At 42.7% G+C, this 17,598-nt stretch overlaps 1 protein-coding gene across 1 annotated transcript; it reads right to left on the reverse strand.

Moving 5' to 3' along the window:
• Positions 1-408: 408 nt before the first annotated feature.
• Positions 409-10,413, reverse strand: LOC133440712 (zinc finger protein OZF-like). Its single transcript, XM_061718032.1, has 4 exons — positions 10,354-10,413; positions 7,262-7,324; positions 7,015-7,072; positions 409-1,694 (listed from the first exon to the last, which is right to left on the reverse strand). Exons 1-4 carry the CDS (start codon positions 10,411-10,413, stop codon positions 577-579), a joined length of 1,299 nt encoding a protein of 432 aa, XP_061574016.1. The 3' UTR covers positions 409-576.
• Between the last annotated feature and the right edge of the window lie 7,185 nt (positions 10,414-17,598).

A 17,598-nucleotide genomic window follows, 5' to 3' on the forward strand; every position in this document is an offset into this window, starting at 1 on the left:
GGTTGCGTTTCTTCTTTTGTCCTTGTTTCTCTGAAGTTTCTTCATGTTTTTCAGAGGAATGTTGTAAAAACTGAACATGTAAATATATCAAACTTGGACTAAACTCTGAACGGAGTAGATGGAGAGAGTTTAACAACATGGAGCTGCAGATTAACTTTACAAAGAGAATGTGAGTGAAGAAGAAACAGACGGGAAAAAGAACGTGTGAGAGAGGCTTTGTAGACGACCGAAATAAACTGTCACGTTTAAAGAAACTTCAGCACATACTAACAGCTCTTTATTTACACCGTGGAGACGGCAAGTTACAAACAGCAACAAATAATACAATTTTAAGAAGGAACAGGGATTCAAACAAACTCAATGCAGAACTTTAAAAAAAGTACACAACCACATCGTTCCCTCTGCGTCAAGTTGACGGAGAAGCATAAATCCGGGTTGAACCTGCAACCCTTGTGGGGAGGGGATTAGGCTCATCAGCCACAGGAGGTGGTGGTTGGACTTCTGCGGGTTCTTCTTCTGTGGGTCAGACAGGAGTGGACAGCTGCCCCCGGAGGACGACAACATGAGCTTCATTTGTCACGAGTCACCAGACTTCTCCTCCGGGTGATTTTTCATGTGATTCAGCAAACCAATTCTGCGGCTAAAACCTTTGTTGCACGTCTTGCACAAATATGGCTTCTCGCCCGTGTGCGTGGTTATGTGGCTTTTAAGATCTGATAATCTCGTAAAGGTTCTGCTGCAGGTGTTGCACAGGTACGGCCTTTCACCGGTGTGGATCCTCGAGTGAATCACCAGGTTGCAATTTTGCGTGTAACTCTTTCCACATGTTTTGCAGATGTAGGGCTTCTCGCCCGTGTGGCTCCTCGAGTGAACCACCAGGTGGGAAACTTGCCTGTAATTCTTTCCACATGTTTTGCAGATGTAGGGCTTCTCGCTCGTGTGCGTGGTTATGTGGCGTTTAAGATCTGATAATTTAGTAAAGGTTTTGCTGCAGGTGTTGCACGGGTACGGCCTTTCGCCAGTGTGGGTCCTCGAGTGAATCACCAGGTTGGAACGTTGCGTGAAACCTTTTCCACATGTTTTGCAGATGTAGGGCTTCTCGCCTGTGTGTGTGGTTATGTGGCGTTTAAGATGTGATAAATAAGTAAAGGCGTTGTTGCAGGTGTTGCACAGGTACGGCCTTTCGCCAGTGTGGATCTTCTTGTGATCCATTAAAATACTACGTTTACTAAACTCTTTCCTGCAAGTTCTGCAAGAAAACACCTTCTTCCTCGTGTGGGTCCTGATCAGCTTTGATTTACAGTTGCTGTCTGACGGGAAAGCAGCATCTTCGTGGTCACCGTGTCGTCTCATTGGCTCCGGATCTGCAGTTTTACTGGAGTCTGAGCGTAAACTTTCAGTCCCTTCCTCATCTTTGTTTTGAGCTTCAGGAGAAGTGTGCAACAGCAGCTGGCCACAGTTTGGTCCTGGTTCATCATTTTCAACTTTCACATCAGCGACATTGACCAATGGAACATCCACCTCTACGTCCTCGTGCTTCATCTCCTGACTGCTGGAGTCTTCCTCCAGTTCTGTAGTCTGTGGATGCCCTGGTTCCTCCTGGTCCGGGCTGCAGCTCCTCTCCAGGTTATCCAGGTGCTGGTCACTGAAAACCCCATCCTCCTCCACCTTACAAACATTTTCTTGTGGGAGGGCTGGAATTACAAAAAGGGACAAAAAGATAGGATTTTTAACAAGTCAAAAGTGTTTCCCAGTGTTGATTGTTTGGTTGTATTTGTGAGGTTTAAAGTTTGTCCTGAACCTTCTGTCTTCCCCTTCAGCTATGTAGTATATTTGAAAACAAATGCATTACTCTGTGTGACCATTAGGCGGCACTGTGACTGTAGGAAATCTAGCAGAAAAATTGGAGTCTGGATCCAGAGATCTGAACTGTTTCTTGTCGCCAGTGGAATCGACGAAAAGTCTGATTCAGTGAAAAGAGCCACGTTCCTACATGTGGCCGGGGATGAAGCAATTAAAGGTATACAACACTTTTGACTTTGATGAAGACGTAGATGACAGATACATTGAAAGAACATTTCTGCCAACATTGTGAGCCAAGGAAAAATGTGACGTATTTGAGGCACCTGTTCTTTATTCAAGTGCAAGGAAAATCAGAGACTGTTGTATATGTAGGGGTGATAGTAAAAAAAAATCCTGAGCCTGAACTTTTTTTCCCTGGGAGGTAAGCGAGCCCCTAAGCCAAGATATATGCCCCGATCAACACAATTGTCATTTTTTGTCCTCTTAGGGCCCGATTTACTAAGATCCTAAATAAAGAGTACTAAATTGCGTGTGCACTGAAAAAGTTTGCACATGCTGTTGTTGTGTGTTTTGTGGGTGATCAACTAAGATTGCGTGCGCAATTGATAACAGGTGCAAACCTCAGTATTTAAATGAGGTGTTGCGTGTCTTACGGTTTGCGAGCGCAAACTTTGCACCATGGAGAGTCTGGATGGAAAGCAGGATAAAGTCGCAAGCGCAAAATAAAATTTGACGAGTTGGAGTTAGAGATATTAGTGGAAGAAGAAGTGTTGTGCCGTATTCAGCACCCCTGCCGTGAAAAGCACCCCCTCGTATATTCAATGATAAGTAGACCAAGAAAAAAAACTACACACTGACACTTCAATATATTTATATATACACACTCACACAAACACATACTAAGGAGTTTATAATATTGACAAATATTATGGAAGACAACAGTAAGCAGGCTATTAATTAATGACATCAATAACCATTTACCCGATTTTTGTTATCTGTGACTGGGATTGTGGGAAAGTATGACTATTGTGGAATCCATGAGCGCATTTAAACATGAATCATTAACACAAAACTGGACGCTAAACAGAACTTGACACAGAATGAGAATATAATTTTTGTCAGACGAGGGGTTTTTTTTCACGGCAGGGGTGCTGAATACGGCACAACACCAGGGTATGACAACTGCAGAACAAGTATAGGCGCACAATAAGAAACACTTTTTTCTCCATGAAAACACGTGATTTATTTATTATCACAAATAAAAAAATGAATGTGCCTCCTGTGGCAACCTTTTGCTGAATAATACTCGATTTAACATTCAAATAAAATATTTCTCCTTTTGCATGTGGAGATGCTGGGCAGATTAGCACCTTCCTTTCGAACGTATTAAATACAGACGCATCACAATCCCCGCAAAAACTTTCAGGCTTGGTAAATCTCATTGCGTGTGGTAAATGGACCTATTTACATTTTCCCCTCCCAGTATTTAGCGCTTTCTGGCGGTTACGCCCCATATTGATTATTCATCAGGGCAAAAGTACTAAATGAATATCGTGTGCTATTTTGTGCATTTGAGAGGCGCAGTCCTCTTTGCACGCTGTTAGTAGATCAGCTTGCGCATTGGTTTGTGGGTGCTGTCAAGTTTGCACACGTTTTTACGCATGCAAACCTTTAGTAAATCAGGCCCATAAAGTGTAAGTCTGGTGTAAATTGACCCATGGTCCTGTTGTTCAAGCTCACCACATGCAGCCCATAGAAAACAGAATGAGACAATTGAACAACATAGGCCAGGGGTGTGATTCCCTGGGACAACATTTTGATAAATAGTTCATTAAATTGAATATTCTGATGACTTTTGTAGATTTTCCATATTTTTGTAGATATGCCTTATTTTGGTGATTTTGGTATTTCGGTTAACAGCCTGGAGCCTGGTGACGCGAGGCTAGAATCAATCCGATTGGCCAAAACCCAGGACCACCCCCTACACTATTACCGATTGGCTTAAGTATGGCTACTGGTGTGGTTTTGAGTGAAAGCGTCTCTCGGATCTACGCGAACGTAGTGCTGGGCGGTATGACCAAAAATTTATATCACGGTATTTTTCAAAATTATATCGGTTTCACGGTATATCACGTTTTTTTTTTTTCATGCACAACTGGGTGTTAACCACATTTTCTAATGATTTGGAAAGGAATTGCTGCAGTAAATTGGCTTAGAATGGCCTATTTTACTGTCATGAGGAGGAAATATTGTAGAAAAACATTAATGTCCACACTAGTATAAATACAGGTTTGCATGGCCTCACAAAATGATGCCGTTTACAATGAGGTGGCGGCACTTATGATTCTAATGTAGGGCTGAACGATTTTTGAAAATAATCTAATTGCGATTTTTTTCCTCAATATTACGATTGTGATTTAATATGTGATTTTTTTCAAGGTCCTGTTCTCATGCATTTTTCAACTCCACAAGCAATAAATCAGTCTGTTAGTATCAGTCAAGTAGATTTTCACTTGAAATAAGTAGAAAAATCTGCCAGTGGAACAAGATTTTTTTGCTTGTGGGTCAATGACGTATAAGGCCTTCGAGTAGCCCATTTTTAAAATACTTAAAATAAAGATATTTTTGGCCATTTTCCAAACATTTGAAATGTAGTGTACACATACATGTATGTGAAAACTTCAAAAGGTATTTTAGTGTTTTTAAACCTACATCTACATTTTACACATTTAGTGTTTTTAAACCTACATAGGGCAACGACCTTAAAAAAGTCATCATTTGGGGCGACCGTAATTTATCTCAAATTTAATAGATTTCCATAACAAAATTTATATTTTAATAAGTATCAGTAATTAAATTAACTGTTCAAGAAAGATAGACACATGTTTCCTTTCATTTTTTGAAAACCATTTTTAAATACATTCTATCTATAATGGCAGTGTCACCCTCTTACTTACTCTAAAATTCATAAAACTGATTTAAAATGTGTACAAGGTGTATCCACTTATGCATGCTATACCAATAATTTATATTTGAACCAAAACTGATAGACATTCAATTTTGAATTTGATACAGAATTGCCATTTGTTGGTTACCCCACATGACAGGTGGTCACCCCACATGATGCTTTCAAGTTTAATCAAATATAACAGGCTAACAGTTAGCTATATGATCTAAGCTAGCTACTTCTCACCACATATCACTAACAAATTTACCTTCAAAATATAGATTTGCAAATAAAACTAATTATTTACAGTTTTAGGGTGGTCACCCCACGTGATATCAAAATGTGACGTATACACTGCAGCAGTTAGAAAGAGGATTTATTTGTAAAGGAGAGAGAGACTACTGACCTGCAGGTTGTCTCTCTGGGACCCTCATGGAGTAACTGACTGATGCAACATCCTCTTTGAGATGATTGTCAATATAAAAGTCCCTCAATTGTATTTTTTTCATGGTCACCCCAGATGATAATTCAGACAATGAACATATTCGGACAAGATTAGTTTGTGTATTATGATTGAAATGTGTGTACAAATGTTCCATAACTTTGTCAATAAATCTAAAACAAGTTTGAAAGTATGCCCAATAGGGCAAGCATTATTTTTAAATTGTTTTAATGTGATTTAAAACCAGTTGTCCAAACAGAAGTCAAGGCCGGACGGTCACCCCACATGATGTTTTCACACTTCAGATGGCAGAAAATGACCAATAACCAACATGCTTAAATAAAATAAGAGTGGGCACATGTAGAAGGAACGTATCAGACATACATGTTATATTTTTTATTCATTTTTATGTTTATTATTAGGTAAAAAGTTCCATCGGACAAAAAAAGTAAGCGTCACGTCTTTGTTGAAATGTTGAAATAGCAGTAAAACCACATTCATTGATGAAATGACATAAGGGATGGAAAGGAGGGATGGCAGTTTTACAGGGGGGATGATTTGGACCGTTTTTATTTCGGGGGGGGGGGGGGGGGGGGGTGCCATCACATCACCCCTCATCCCCCCTCAACTCGAGTACTGCTCACAGGGAAATCAGAACTTCTGCATAAATAACTCAAAAATCCCAGAGAGAAAAAAAACACCAGCAAGCTAACAAACAAACCAATAAAACTGTCAGAGATAACAAAACGAACCAGCAATGAACAACTAGTATCCCCGCTGTTTTAACCTCCTGATGAGCTGACGGGCTGCAGGTGTGGTTTAAAGCTGATTTATGGTTCCGCGTTACACCAACGCAGGCCCTACGCCGTGGGTTACGCGAAATACGGCGCACCATACGGCGCACCCTACGGCGAAAGTTCTGCGTCGATTTAACGCGGAACCATAAATTAGGCTTCACAGAGCCCGGCTCGTACTCCTCGCCGCGCGCAGCTCCTCGCCAACTCCGCGCTCATATATTTAATACAATATAAAGCCCATATATTTATAAAGCCTCACTTGGCCGAGCGCTAACACTGAGGCCATGGTAGATTTAGGTTACACGCGGACACGCAGCACTGTTGACTTTTCCCTGCCGGCTCTGCTCACTGCTCACTCGCTAAACAGTCCCCTCACAAACAGTGTCCAGCGGCGCTACGTTCCGCCGCGCGGCGCTCCCAACGTTGTGTACGCTACTCACCGGTATTATGGTATATGAAAAATTCATATCATAAAAAAAAAATAAACACCCGTATTCGGTATGAACCGGCATACCGCCCAGCACTACGCGAACGGCAAACCTGATTTTACCTCGGTATGCCGGAAATCCGGCGTGACGCCGGAGCGCTATCACCCCTGCATATGTGACTGTTTTAAAAACAAAGTGAAAGACTGAGTTTGAGCACCTCACCGACTCACTGACACTTATTGATGTAAATGTTCGCACATCCAAGTGGAGAACAAGGTGGATTGAGGAAAACCTACAGTATGACCCTCGCAGAACTGGTCAGTGCCAATAAGGCAGAATGAAACATCTTTATGTAATCTGAATTAGATGACATATATGACACGCACTGCAATCAATCTCACTCTAATAAAGTAAGGTAGCTGTCTTCAATTTGATAATGACACCATAGTTAAACTGAAACAACAGTAGGTACAGTAGCCTATGCTTTACCAGGATCATTCTCCATAGGTGTTAATAGAGGGGTTAATCGTACCACAGAACACAGCACATACACCTACTACCTTTCACCAGACAGTGCCAATTCATTTAATATCTCACCTCTGCATTGATAGCCAAGCCACTTGAGGGAGGACACAGGTCCCACACACTGGAGACACTTGTCCAAGGGGGAGACAGTTGCACACACCAGGCTATGTTTCTGACACTGTTGGAATTGTTTTATTGTAACATTTATTGTTACCAGACAGTTTGAGCAGCAAGACATTTCAGAATCATATGTATTTATCTTAAAAGTATTAAAAAAAAAACGAATTTCCATCAAATGTCTACATTACATTCAACTTACCCTCTCACTGTTGACAACTGTCTCCATTTCAGTTGGACTGCAGAACTGATTCTCCGTGTCCATCTAAGATAGAGAACAAGAGCAGACGTGTTCAAAATTAACACCGTGGTCTGCCTGTGTTCATTTGTTCATTTCCATTAAAGCAGCACCTCGGAACTTTCAGCTTTTGTTGAGTCTGCTTTACCAGAAAGAACACTACATTTCCCATGAGCACCAGCGCGTACTGCCGGAAAGATCCTGTCCCGTCACGTGCATTTGTTTTGATAGTAAATGAAGACGGGACGGACTTTTCTGTTTCACCAAGTGAACAGACGGAACGCAAAAAAAAGATGTTAAACTGCTGGAAAAGAACTGGAATTTACCGGGATACCTTAAACAAGGAAGCCAGGGAGCGGTATATGGAGAAAATAATGATTATTAACGGTCTGGATCCATATGAAATCCCTACTAAAGAATGGAGCTCCTCGTCGGAGCGCCACTCTTTAGAAGGATTTACTGCCGCAGTTCTGCACACTTACTTCTCTTTTCTTTTGACTGCTATATTATGTTGAAGAGGCTCCGAGGCGTGAGCAACATTTTTGTTTTCCTCGTGAGATTTTTTTTTTCCTCTGCAGCTACAAATAAGAGTTAATATTTTTTCCTCAACAAACTAGTTTTATCTGAAGATTGGGGTTAATTGCACCGCAGAGAGCTGGCCAGCAACAACGTTTAGCTGGAGAAGTTGGGAATAAAACCCAGGTTTTGATCCGACCCGGTCTGTGTGAGTGTTTGTGGTTTACTGTGTGGAAGGTGTTTGGTCGTTACAGCCGCGATCCAAGCGAGCCGACGACTCTTTCACTCTTTTACTCTGTTATCTCAGATACTTGGCCTCCGTGGTTCTGCCTCCGAGCAGGAAAGCGGTGAAAAGTTAAACCATTAGGATCTTTTCCCCACGTCTGTTGTGTGGAGCTGCTGCAGCGACAACACAGCAACGGGTTACCAGCTTCTGCGGAGCTCTGAGCTCCACGCCCCGCCCATTTTCGTCTCGACTGCCAATCGGGAAGGAGGGCGAAGTGACGTATGCCGTAAAGCAGTCAAAGCCGTAAAGATTTGTAGTTTTTTAGTGTGGCAGGGTTCCTACCATGCTCCTCAAAGTTACTTAGTGCCAGTGAAGGCGATACAGACCCCTCAGACCATGACAGAGGTGTCATTAAACCTGTTGGAAGTTGATGTACCATCACAATGACTCTGGAAATATGATATTAAGGTGGAAAAGTTACATAGTATCGCTTTAAGTGACAGGATAAAAATAAGTGTGGAAATACAGCTTTAGAAGGTCTGTCAAAAATATCTTGCACAGGCTCCAGACTAACTTGTCCACTGGTGCGACCGACTGGGAAAGTTGGTTGCACTAGCACATGATTTGGTTGCACCTTTTTTATGGAATATTGTATCATTCAGAAAGGAGTGCTTGAAAACAGGGTTTTGTATCTGTAACCATAGTTTTGTAAAGCTGTGCATTTATGTTTGTACCTGTAACTATAGTTTTGCAAACTTATACATTTAAGTACAAGCATTTATCTGTAAGCTTAGTTTCGTAAACTTCTACATGTGTGCAAACTCCGTTTTACAAGTCTGTGCATTCAGACACATATTATTTTGGTATCGCTTTCCTATGGAGATAACAGAGCATATTTTAAAAGGAACCCTGGCTATTAAGACATGTAGTCCCTAATTAGCCACAATTGTTCTCTTATACTAAAATATGTTGTTAGAAACACATAAAATAATCTAATTGCTTTAAAAATCTACAATGTTTATCACATATGTTGACCTGCGGAAGGCGCCATGTTTTACCTGCGCAATGCATTCTGGGGGCGATGACGTAGAGCAGTGGCTCTGGGAAGATAAGCCGCGTTAGTTTAACTGGGACAGGTATCTAAAACATAGATGAGCAGCTTTCTCCCGGCCGTGGAGGCTGACGAGGGAGCCCATAAGACGTCTCGGTTCAGGCAAACTGGATCTGTGTTCTGTGATGCACGGGAGATCTGCAAAAATGATCAATGTTGTGCGCATCTTACCAGTGCATTAGGCTCCTGTGTAGACGGCGTACCCTACGCCGTAGACGGCGTAGGGTACGCCGTAGCCTGCGTAGCCTACGCCGTAGACGGGGCTCTACAGCCTGCAGCGCACCGCCATTCGCTCTCCGCTCTCGCCGCCGGGATGAAGACGCCGGTGGGCAGGAGGACGCACGTTTGGGTGGGCATAGCCCACCCCTCTCCCCCCTAAAACCGGCCTCGGTGCTGGGTGATGACAGACCAGAGGCTGAGGGGACTGGCCCGGGACTTTGACGAAACGGGAGGCGCAGACTTCGCTTCAAATAGGCAAGAACATCTTTATTTAATTTAATGACGCCAGATCTGGCTGGGGTTTTTATTGTAGCATCGGCTATCTGCTAGTTGAAACGTGTGGTCGGTTAGTCTATCTGAGTTTTATGGTGTTTTTATAGTTCATGCTGTATGGTGCGGCACTTTTTTTTTTTTTACTTTTTTGTAGGTGCGCCGTCACCTTAATGTTCAGCTGTGTTTTGATCTGTGTTTCTGGTGCGCCGTCACCTGTTTAGCTGTGTTTTCATCTGTTTCTGGGTGTCAGAACAGTGTACGGGGGTTAGCAGGTGCCACCGTCTGACGTCGCTACCCAGAATGTAAACAACAATGGCGACCTACATGTTAAATTATATTTTCAAATTTTATAAAAACGAAGACATCAACAAGGTTTTTTATATCACATTGTTATAATTGATACCAACATTTATCTTTTAAGACCTACATGTCTTAATATGCAGGGTTCCTTTTAATAGTGTTGCACTTGGTCAGTGATTTGGCTGTTTTGGTAGTCCAATGTGACGTTACTGCAGGGCTCTACAGAGCGAGTATTTCACTTGCTCCTAAAAATGGAAATGTGCGAACTGGAAGAAATAATTTACGAGCACAGTGTGCGGGTTAAGATTAAAACCTACCGTAATCTTTTTAGCACCCCGCTGCTATTCATTCAGAAAATAGTATTTCATAGTCAGATAATGTACAATGTTTATTAAAAGTATCAATATATACCTGTTCCAAATCTTCAATTGTGGAGGAAGACTTTGTAACACCAGAATCTTCTGGAGGCATTTCCTCAGTAGAAACCTGCAAAATGGAAAAATATAGATATTTTCATAAATGTCTTGATGGCAGGTTGTTCCCTGTGTAACATTATGTAAAAGGTTTCATGGCTGTGTTTCTGAGTGTTTTGAGGGAAAGAAATCCACTCAAAATGTTTCTTAACTAGTCAACAAGGTAAATTATTACAGTCTATTGACTTTGAAACCTAGAATCTTCCAAAAATAATGTTTGTGTGTGTGGTTATGTGCCGTTTAAGATCTGATGATTCAGTAAAGATTTTTCCGCAGGTGTTGCACAGGTACGGCCTTTCACCAGTGTGGATCTTCACGTGATCCATTTAATTACTACATTTACTGAACTCTTTCCTGCAAGTGCTGCAAGAAAATACCTTCTTCCTCGTGTGGGTCCTGGTCAGCTTTGATTTACAGTTGCTGTCTGACGGGACAGCAGCATCTTCGTGGTCACCGTGTCGTCTCATTGGCTCCGGATCTGCAGTTTTACTGGAGTCTGAGCGTAAACTTTCAGTCCCTTCCTCATCTTTGTTTTGAGCTTCAGGAGAAGTGTGCAACAGCAGCTGGACACAGTTTGGTCCTGGTTCATCATTTTCAACTTTCACATCAGCGACATTGACCAATGAGACTTCCACCTCTACGTCCTCGTGCTTCATCTCCTGACCGCTGGAGTCTTCCTCCAGTTCTGGAGTCTGTGGATGCCCTGGTTCCTCCTGGTCCGGGCTGCAGCTCCTCTCCAGGTTATCCAGGTGCTGGTCACTGAAAACCCTGTCCTCCTCCACCTTACAAACATTTTCTTGTGGGAGTTCTGGAATTACAAAAAGGGACAAAAAGATAGGATTTTAACAAGTCAAAAGTGCTTCCCAGTGTTGATTGTTTGGTTGTATTTGTGAGGTTTAAAGTTTGTCCCGAACCTTCGGTCTTCCCCTTCATCTATGTAGTATATTTGAAAACAAGTGCATTACTCTGTGTGACCATTAGGCGGCCATAGTTTCACCAAATCTCTAGAAACTGGAATAATACCCAATGACCTCAAAATTGCCAAAGTAGTCCCTGTTTACAAATCTGGAGACCATAGTGTATTTAGTAACTACCGGCCCATTTCTGTTCTCCCATGTTTCTCAAAGATCCTGGAGAAATGGGTCTATAACAGAATGATGAAACATTTGCAGGACTGTAATATACTGTATAAACACCAATATGGATTTAGGAAAAATCATTCTACAGAAATGGCTTTACTTCAATTGGTTGATAAAATTCACACTGCAATCAATAATAATGAATACACTTTGGGAATCTTTCTTGATTTATCCAAAGCTTTTGACACAGTTTTTGTAATTCTTCTTCCAATGTGGATTTGCTCTAAAAAAAAGAGAAAATCTACACGGAGCCACTGTGATCTGCATCTTTTCTACAGAATAAAGGATTACGTGTAAAGTGTGAAATATCAGTGTGGTCCAGAGTGTGAATGGAGCATGAAAGGCAGCACCAAGTAAACAGAACAACAAGTTAGTTCGGGATGTTTCCGAATCCCACATCAGCAGCTGCTTGAGCTGGGGAGTTTCCCATTTAGTTGGTTTGCTTCATCACCACGGCTTTTAACTGGAAACAAAGGGATCTTGTAGGAGTCATACTCATGTGTTCATTCATTCAACTTGCCAGGGTTACGTACCGACTCTGTGGAGTCTGATTTCAGGTTTCCAGGCGAGGTCCAACAGTCTGCGCTGACGGTCGAGCTCTTCTTCATACTCCAAGATGCTTTTTTCAAACACTGACAATATTTCTACAGCAGCTGCTGTTAGTCGCTGACCGATAAACTCTCTCAGATGATTCACCTTAGACATTGTTGAAGAGGAAAAAGAAAGGAAACAACAGAACCGTCCGTCCTCCTCCTCTGTCCGTCCGTCAGGAACCAGACTCTGCTCATCAGTTCCGCTGCTGTTGCGTGGGTCTTCGTGGGTCTTCGTGTGTTTTCATCTGCAAAACTGAAAGTAAAAACTCAGAAACAGATGGTCGGGTTTTTACCAGCAGTGTAATAAATATGTTTGTTCTCCAGCTGATGTCGGGGTTTCTGCTCCTCCACCTGGTGATGAGTTCAGGTAACAAATACTGGAAACAGCTGTGTTTCTTTATTTACAGTAGGATAAAGTTCTTGTAGGAACTAATCGCACCCCCACGGGCCAAACCTCAGACACAAATTCAATTTTACAATTTTAAAATTATAGTATGCTTATAGTTTATAAAAAAAGTAAAACTAGTTTACCTAATTCAGAGTAAGACTAACTGTAAAAAGGCTGTTCTCACACAGACATGTAATGTTCTAGATGAGAGCTGCACAGAGCTAGATAATAGCCTGTATTTACACTGCTTTATGTGTCAATATGCATTATCTCATCTAAATACATTAAAAAAAATATTTTAATATAATTTCCAGTGAAATGTTATGTGTGTGTGTTCTGAGACAGTAAAGTTTAACATTATTTAGTTAGTTGGCCCTTAATTCTGTCAATAGCCTGCCCGTCTTTTTGGTTCTGCTGCTGCTTCCTCCCTCTTTTCTTCATCTCTAACTTCGGAGTCGCTCTCCCTTTTTCTCTTAAATATGTCCTAAATCTTTCTCTGCATTTTGATGGTGATTCTGTATCATACCTGTCAAGTTTTGGATTTTAAAATAAGTGAAATTTTCCGCCGCTGTCCCACCAGTCCAACCGAGGTCCAGTATTATTACATTTAAAAACAGATTTATGATAAATCTAAAATAACTACCTGTCAACCACTTACAAACTACAATTATGAGCTCAGAATCTGCTAGTTCTACCTTTGTTGAGACTGAAATGCTGTGGACATTCCTGTGTTTGTAATTCCTATAATAGAGCCTAAATGAAAACACTAGTGAATTAAAGCACACTTATTTATTTTAAACATTTTTAGTTTATATATGCATTGTTTGTCTTCAAGTGAAACGTTTACACTTTATTTTAATTTGTCATTTTTGTCAGTTTTCCACGACCGGGACGAAAACCGCAGTGTTCCTCCTGAATCCGAGGTAGGAAAACTGATAGGAATCCACTGTGTCAGGAACCATGGAGTTGATGTGGGTTAAAAAAAGATGATCTGCTCTGTTGGTCTCTGGAGAAGGTTTAATGAAAATGTCTCTCCACATTTCTAGTCCATGAAAGAAGGCAGATTTTATGTCCATCAAATGCAGTGTCCATTGTTTTTGATAACTTCCTGCCACAAGGAGCCTCAGAGACTGAAGCACAGGTTGGAGATTCCTTCTGTAGCAGAAACTTGCACTTCCTCAAAACCTTGTGCGACAAGCCTGGCTTTTGGTACCAGTCCATTTTCCATCTCTTTCAAAGTGCAAACTCGGCTTCCGGTTGGTGAGCAGATGGAGTAGACGTGTTTCGTGAGTGCTCCCGTAAATGCCAAACTTTTTAAACCACCAAGCCCTCAAACTTTCAAACTTTTTCCTTTAAAAGGGATTCCCTGTTGCTGTTTTTCTTTTTTTTTGTCTCGAACGAGCCCACTTACCTCCGAGATGGCTTCGAAGAGCGGCAAGTCGGGAAAAAAGGACGAGGCTGGCGCTGTCTTAACCCTGGCGGCCATTACCACGTTGCTGGAGGAACACCGCGCTGCCCTGGCCGCCGAGTTCAAAAATACTTTCAGTCAGCTCGACTCCAAACTCGACCAAACGCGGCTCGCGGTCGAGGACCATGGCCAACGGGTTTCGTCCCTTGAACTCGCCACAGAAGACCTCAGCCAGCGAGTTACGGACCTTGAAGGCATCTGCTCGACTCTACGGGATGATAATGCTCGGCTGAAGGCTAAGGTGGTGGATTTGGAAAGCCGAAGCAGAAGGCAGAACATCCGTATCCTGGGCTTACCGGAGTCGACCGAGAGCGGTTCTCCGGCGGCTTTCTTCTCCAAGCTGCTGTGTGAGGTGTTCGGGAACGATACGCTGCCGTCACCGCCAGAGATAGACAGAGCGCACCGCTCGCTCGCCGCCAAGCCGGCCCCGGGACAGAGACCGCGTCCGGTCATCCTCCGCCTTCACCGGTACCAGACGAAAGATCTCCTCGTGAGGGAAGCGCGCCGTAGAGGAAAGGTGGAATATCGCGGCCACCCCATCCGGATAGTGGAGGATTACAGCCCCGAAGTTGCCAGCCAACGAGCGGAATACAGCGGAGTCATGTCGGAGCTCTACCAGCTGGGTCTGAGGCCGGCTCTGCTCTTCCCCGCCCGGCTCCGGCTCACGCTGTCCGGGGGGGCCAGGAAGTGGATCGGCTCCGTGGATGAGGCGCGCAAATTCATCACGAGTCGCAGCAAAACTTCAAACCCGCCATAACGGGACCGTTGGAGGCTGTCACGGCTCCGCCTGCAGCCCGGTGCGGCTCACTGACGCTCACGGACTGACTTTTTTTTCTCTCTCTTTTTTTTTTTTTTTTTACGTGAGCCACATTATTCCTGAGGGGAGGGTGAGTAACCCCGCGACAACCAGTATTTTCTCTGTTGTTAGTTTGACTGCCCTTTTGCAAATATTATTAATTTGCAGTTCTTTTTGGCTATTTGAGGGAAGGGGGAAAATAAGTGGTGAAGAGGGAGAGAAAAAAAAAAAAAAGAAAAAGCTTTTCCGATTTACCTATAAGTTTTGTAATAATTGTAAGCTGTTAACCTTACTTTTACGCTGCTTAAGTCGGACGTTTTATATTTTATATTTTTGTACAAATATTTCTGGGCTCATATCGGGACTTCCAGGTCAAGATTTGAGAGGGTATTCCTTTTTTTTATTTATATCTACACGTTTTAAGGTGCTAATAGGTATACACCCATGATACGGGAGCAAAAGCTATTAGTGTGTAGGATTGGAAGATGCGTTATTGCACTTTGTTTGTTTTGAAGAGCTTGCTGCTTTTTTTTTATTTTTCTATAGCAGCTGTCTTAGTTGGGGGGGGTGGGTCGGGGGGATATGTCACTGCCAGAAACTTTGCATTAACTCTTTTCAACTCATTACTCAATGTGGGTCACATTCAACCTCCTTTCCGTTCTCTTTTTTTTTGCTTAGGTCATTGTGCACACCTAATTTTTCTTCTTAGATATTATGAGTAGATACTTGAAGTTGGTGAGCTGGAATGTTAAGGGTCTGAATCACCCTGTTAAAAGGAAGAGGATCTTCTCACATCTAAAACACCTTAAAACAGAAATAGCCTTTCTACAAGAAACTCATATTCGTAGTTCTGATAATAGCCGCCTGTTCCCGAGGTGGTCAGGGCAGAGATTTCACTCCTCCTTTCAAGCTAAGGCCCGAGGAGTTTCAGTTCTGATCAGTCAGGATGTTTCATTTGAGCAGCACAATGTGATTTCTGACAAGTTTGGTCGCTACGTGATCGTTTCTGGGAAATTATTCAATACATTGGTCGTACTTGTGAACGTTTATGCCCCTAATTCAGATGATGCAGTCTTTTTTGAACGACTGTTTTCACTGCTCCCTGACCTTAATACATATTCTCTCATACTGGGTGGTGATTTTAATTGCTGGCTCGACCCAGTCCTAGACCGATCCTCTACCAACCCCGGCACAGCAAGTAAGTCAGCCCGTCTTATTCAGGCGTTCCTTTCTGACTACGGTGTTTGTGATGTGTGGCGTTCTTTACATCCATGTGACAGAGAATACTCCTTTTTCTCACAAGTGCACCACACATACTCGAGGATTGATTATTTTTTTATTGATAATCAACTGATTCCCCTGGTTCATTCCTGTGCTTATCAGAGCATTGTCATTTCCGACCACGCTCCTGTGGTTCTAACCATGTCCCTTCCTGACCTACCTCAGAGAGACAGACAGTGGCGATTCAATTCAACTCTGCTGTCGGACACAAATTTTGTTAAATCTATGGAAACGGAAATAGCCTTTTTCCTATCCACGAATATGACTCCAGGAATGTCTAGTCTAACTGTCTGGGACTCCCTCAAGGCTTATCTCCGGGGACAGATTATATCCTACACTGCTAGGGTGAGGCAAAAATCTTATAGGGAGCGATCAGACCTTGCCCGCCAAATCAAAGAGGTCGATGAAGAATATTCTCGGACTAAATCCCCAGATCTTTACAAAAAGCGGCTAGAACTTAAAACTAAATTTGACCTGCTTACCACTCACCCAATTGAACAGTCACTTCTGAAAAGTAAAACCAGGTTTTATGTTTATGGAGACAAATCTGACAAATTATTAGCCAACCAACTTAAAGGCTCTAAGGCTAAACAAAATATTTCTAAGATTCGATTACCAAATGGCCATGTAACTACAGACCACTTACTCATAAATGAAGCATTCAGGGACTTTTATACCCAGCTATACACCTCGGAATCTCAGACTGATCGAGATGAGATTGCAGACTTTTTAAATAGTCTTAGTATTCCCAGTCTTTCACCAGATCTAAGGAAGACATTAGAAGAACCGATATCCCTGATGGAAATTACTCGAGCCATTTCTTCACTGCAGTCGGGTAAATGTCCTGGCCCTGATGGCTTCCCGGCGGAATTTCTAAAGAAATTTTCTACTCTGCTTTCCCCACTGCTATCTACAGTTCTTTCAGAATCCTTCAGCCACGGTTCCCTCCCTCCTTCTTTTTCGGAGGCCTGCATCACCCTCATAGCTAAAAAAGGGAAGGATCCTACTGAATGCGCCTCCTACAGGCCCATCTCCCTCTTAAACACAGATGCTAAAATCCTAGCTAAAGTCCTAGCCCATAGGCTGGAGAATGCCCTCCCCACAATTATATCTGAAGACCAAACTGGCTTCATTAAAGGTAGGCAGTCTTACTTCAACACAAGGCGACTGTTCAATATTATCTACTCTGCCTCTGAGGCTATCCCTGAATGCGTTGTCTCTCTGGATGCGGAGAAGGCATTTGATCGCGTCCAATGGGATTATCTCTTTGCTGTGCTGGACAGGTTTGGTTTTGGTCCGAACTTTGCTCTGTGGATTAAACTTCTCTATTTACACCCAACAGCCTCAATTCGTACTAACTCTCAACGGTCAAAACCATTTAATCTGCATCGTGGAACCCGTCAGGGGTGCCCCCTTAGTCCCATGCTTTTTGACATGGCTATCGAACCGCTTGCCACAGCGCTCCGATCTTGTGAGGATGTGTCCGGTATCTGGAGAGGTGGCAGGGAACATAAGGTC

The sequence above is a fragment of the Cololabis saira genome, chromosome 3, assembly GCF_033807715.1.
Source record: "Cololabis saira isolate AMF1-May2022 chromosome 3, fColSai1.1, whole genome shotgun sequence".
Classification (NCBI taxonomy): Eukaryota; Metazoa; Chordata; class Actinopteri; order Beloniformes; family Belonidae; genus Cololabis; species Cololabis saira.

Excerpts from the sequence above, each read along its gene's own strand:
- LOC133440712 (XM_061718032.1), bottom strand. The coding sequence starts at position 10,413 with ATGCCTCCAGAAGATTCTGGTGTTACAAAGTCTTCCTCCACAATTGAA. Across the intron at positions 7,325-10,353 it reads CAATTGAAGATTTGGAACAG|ATGGACACGGAGAATCAGTT; the intron begins GTATATATTGAT and ends TCTCTATCTTAG. Across the intron at positions 7,073-7,261 it reads CAGTTGTCAACAGTGAGAGG|TGTCTCCAGTGTGTGGGACC; the intron begins GTAAGTTGAATG and ends CCCTTGGACAAG.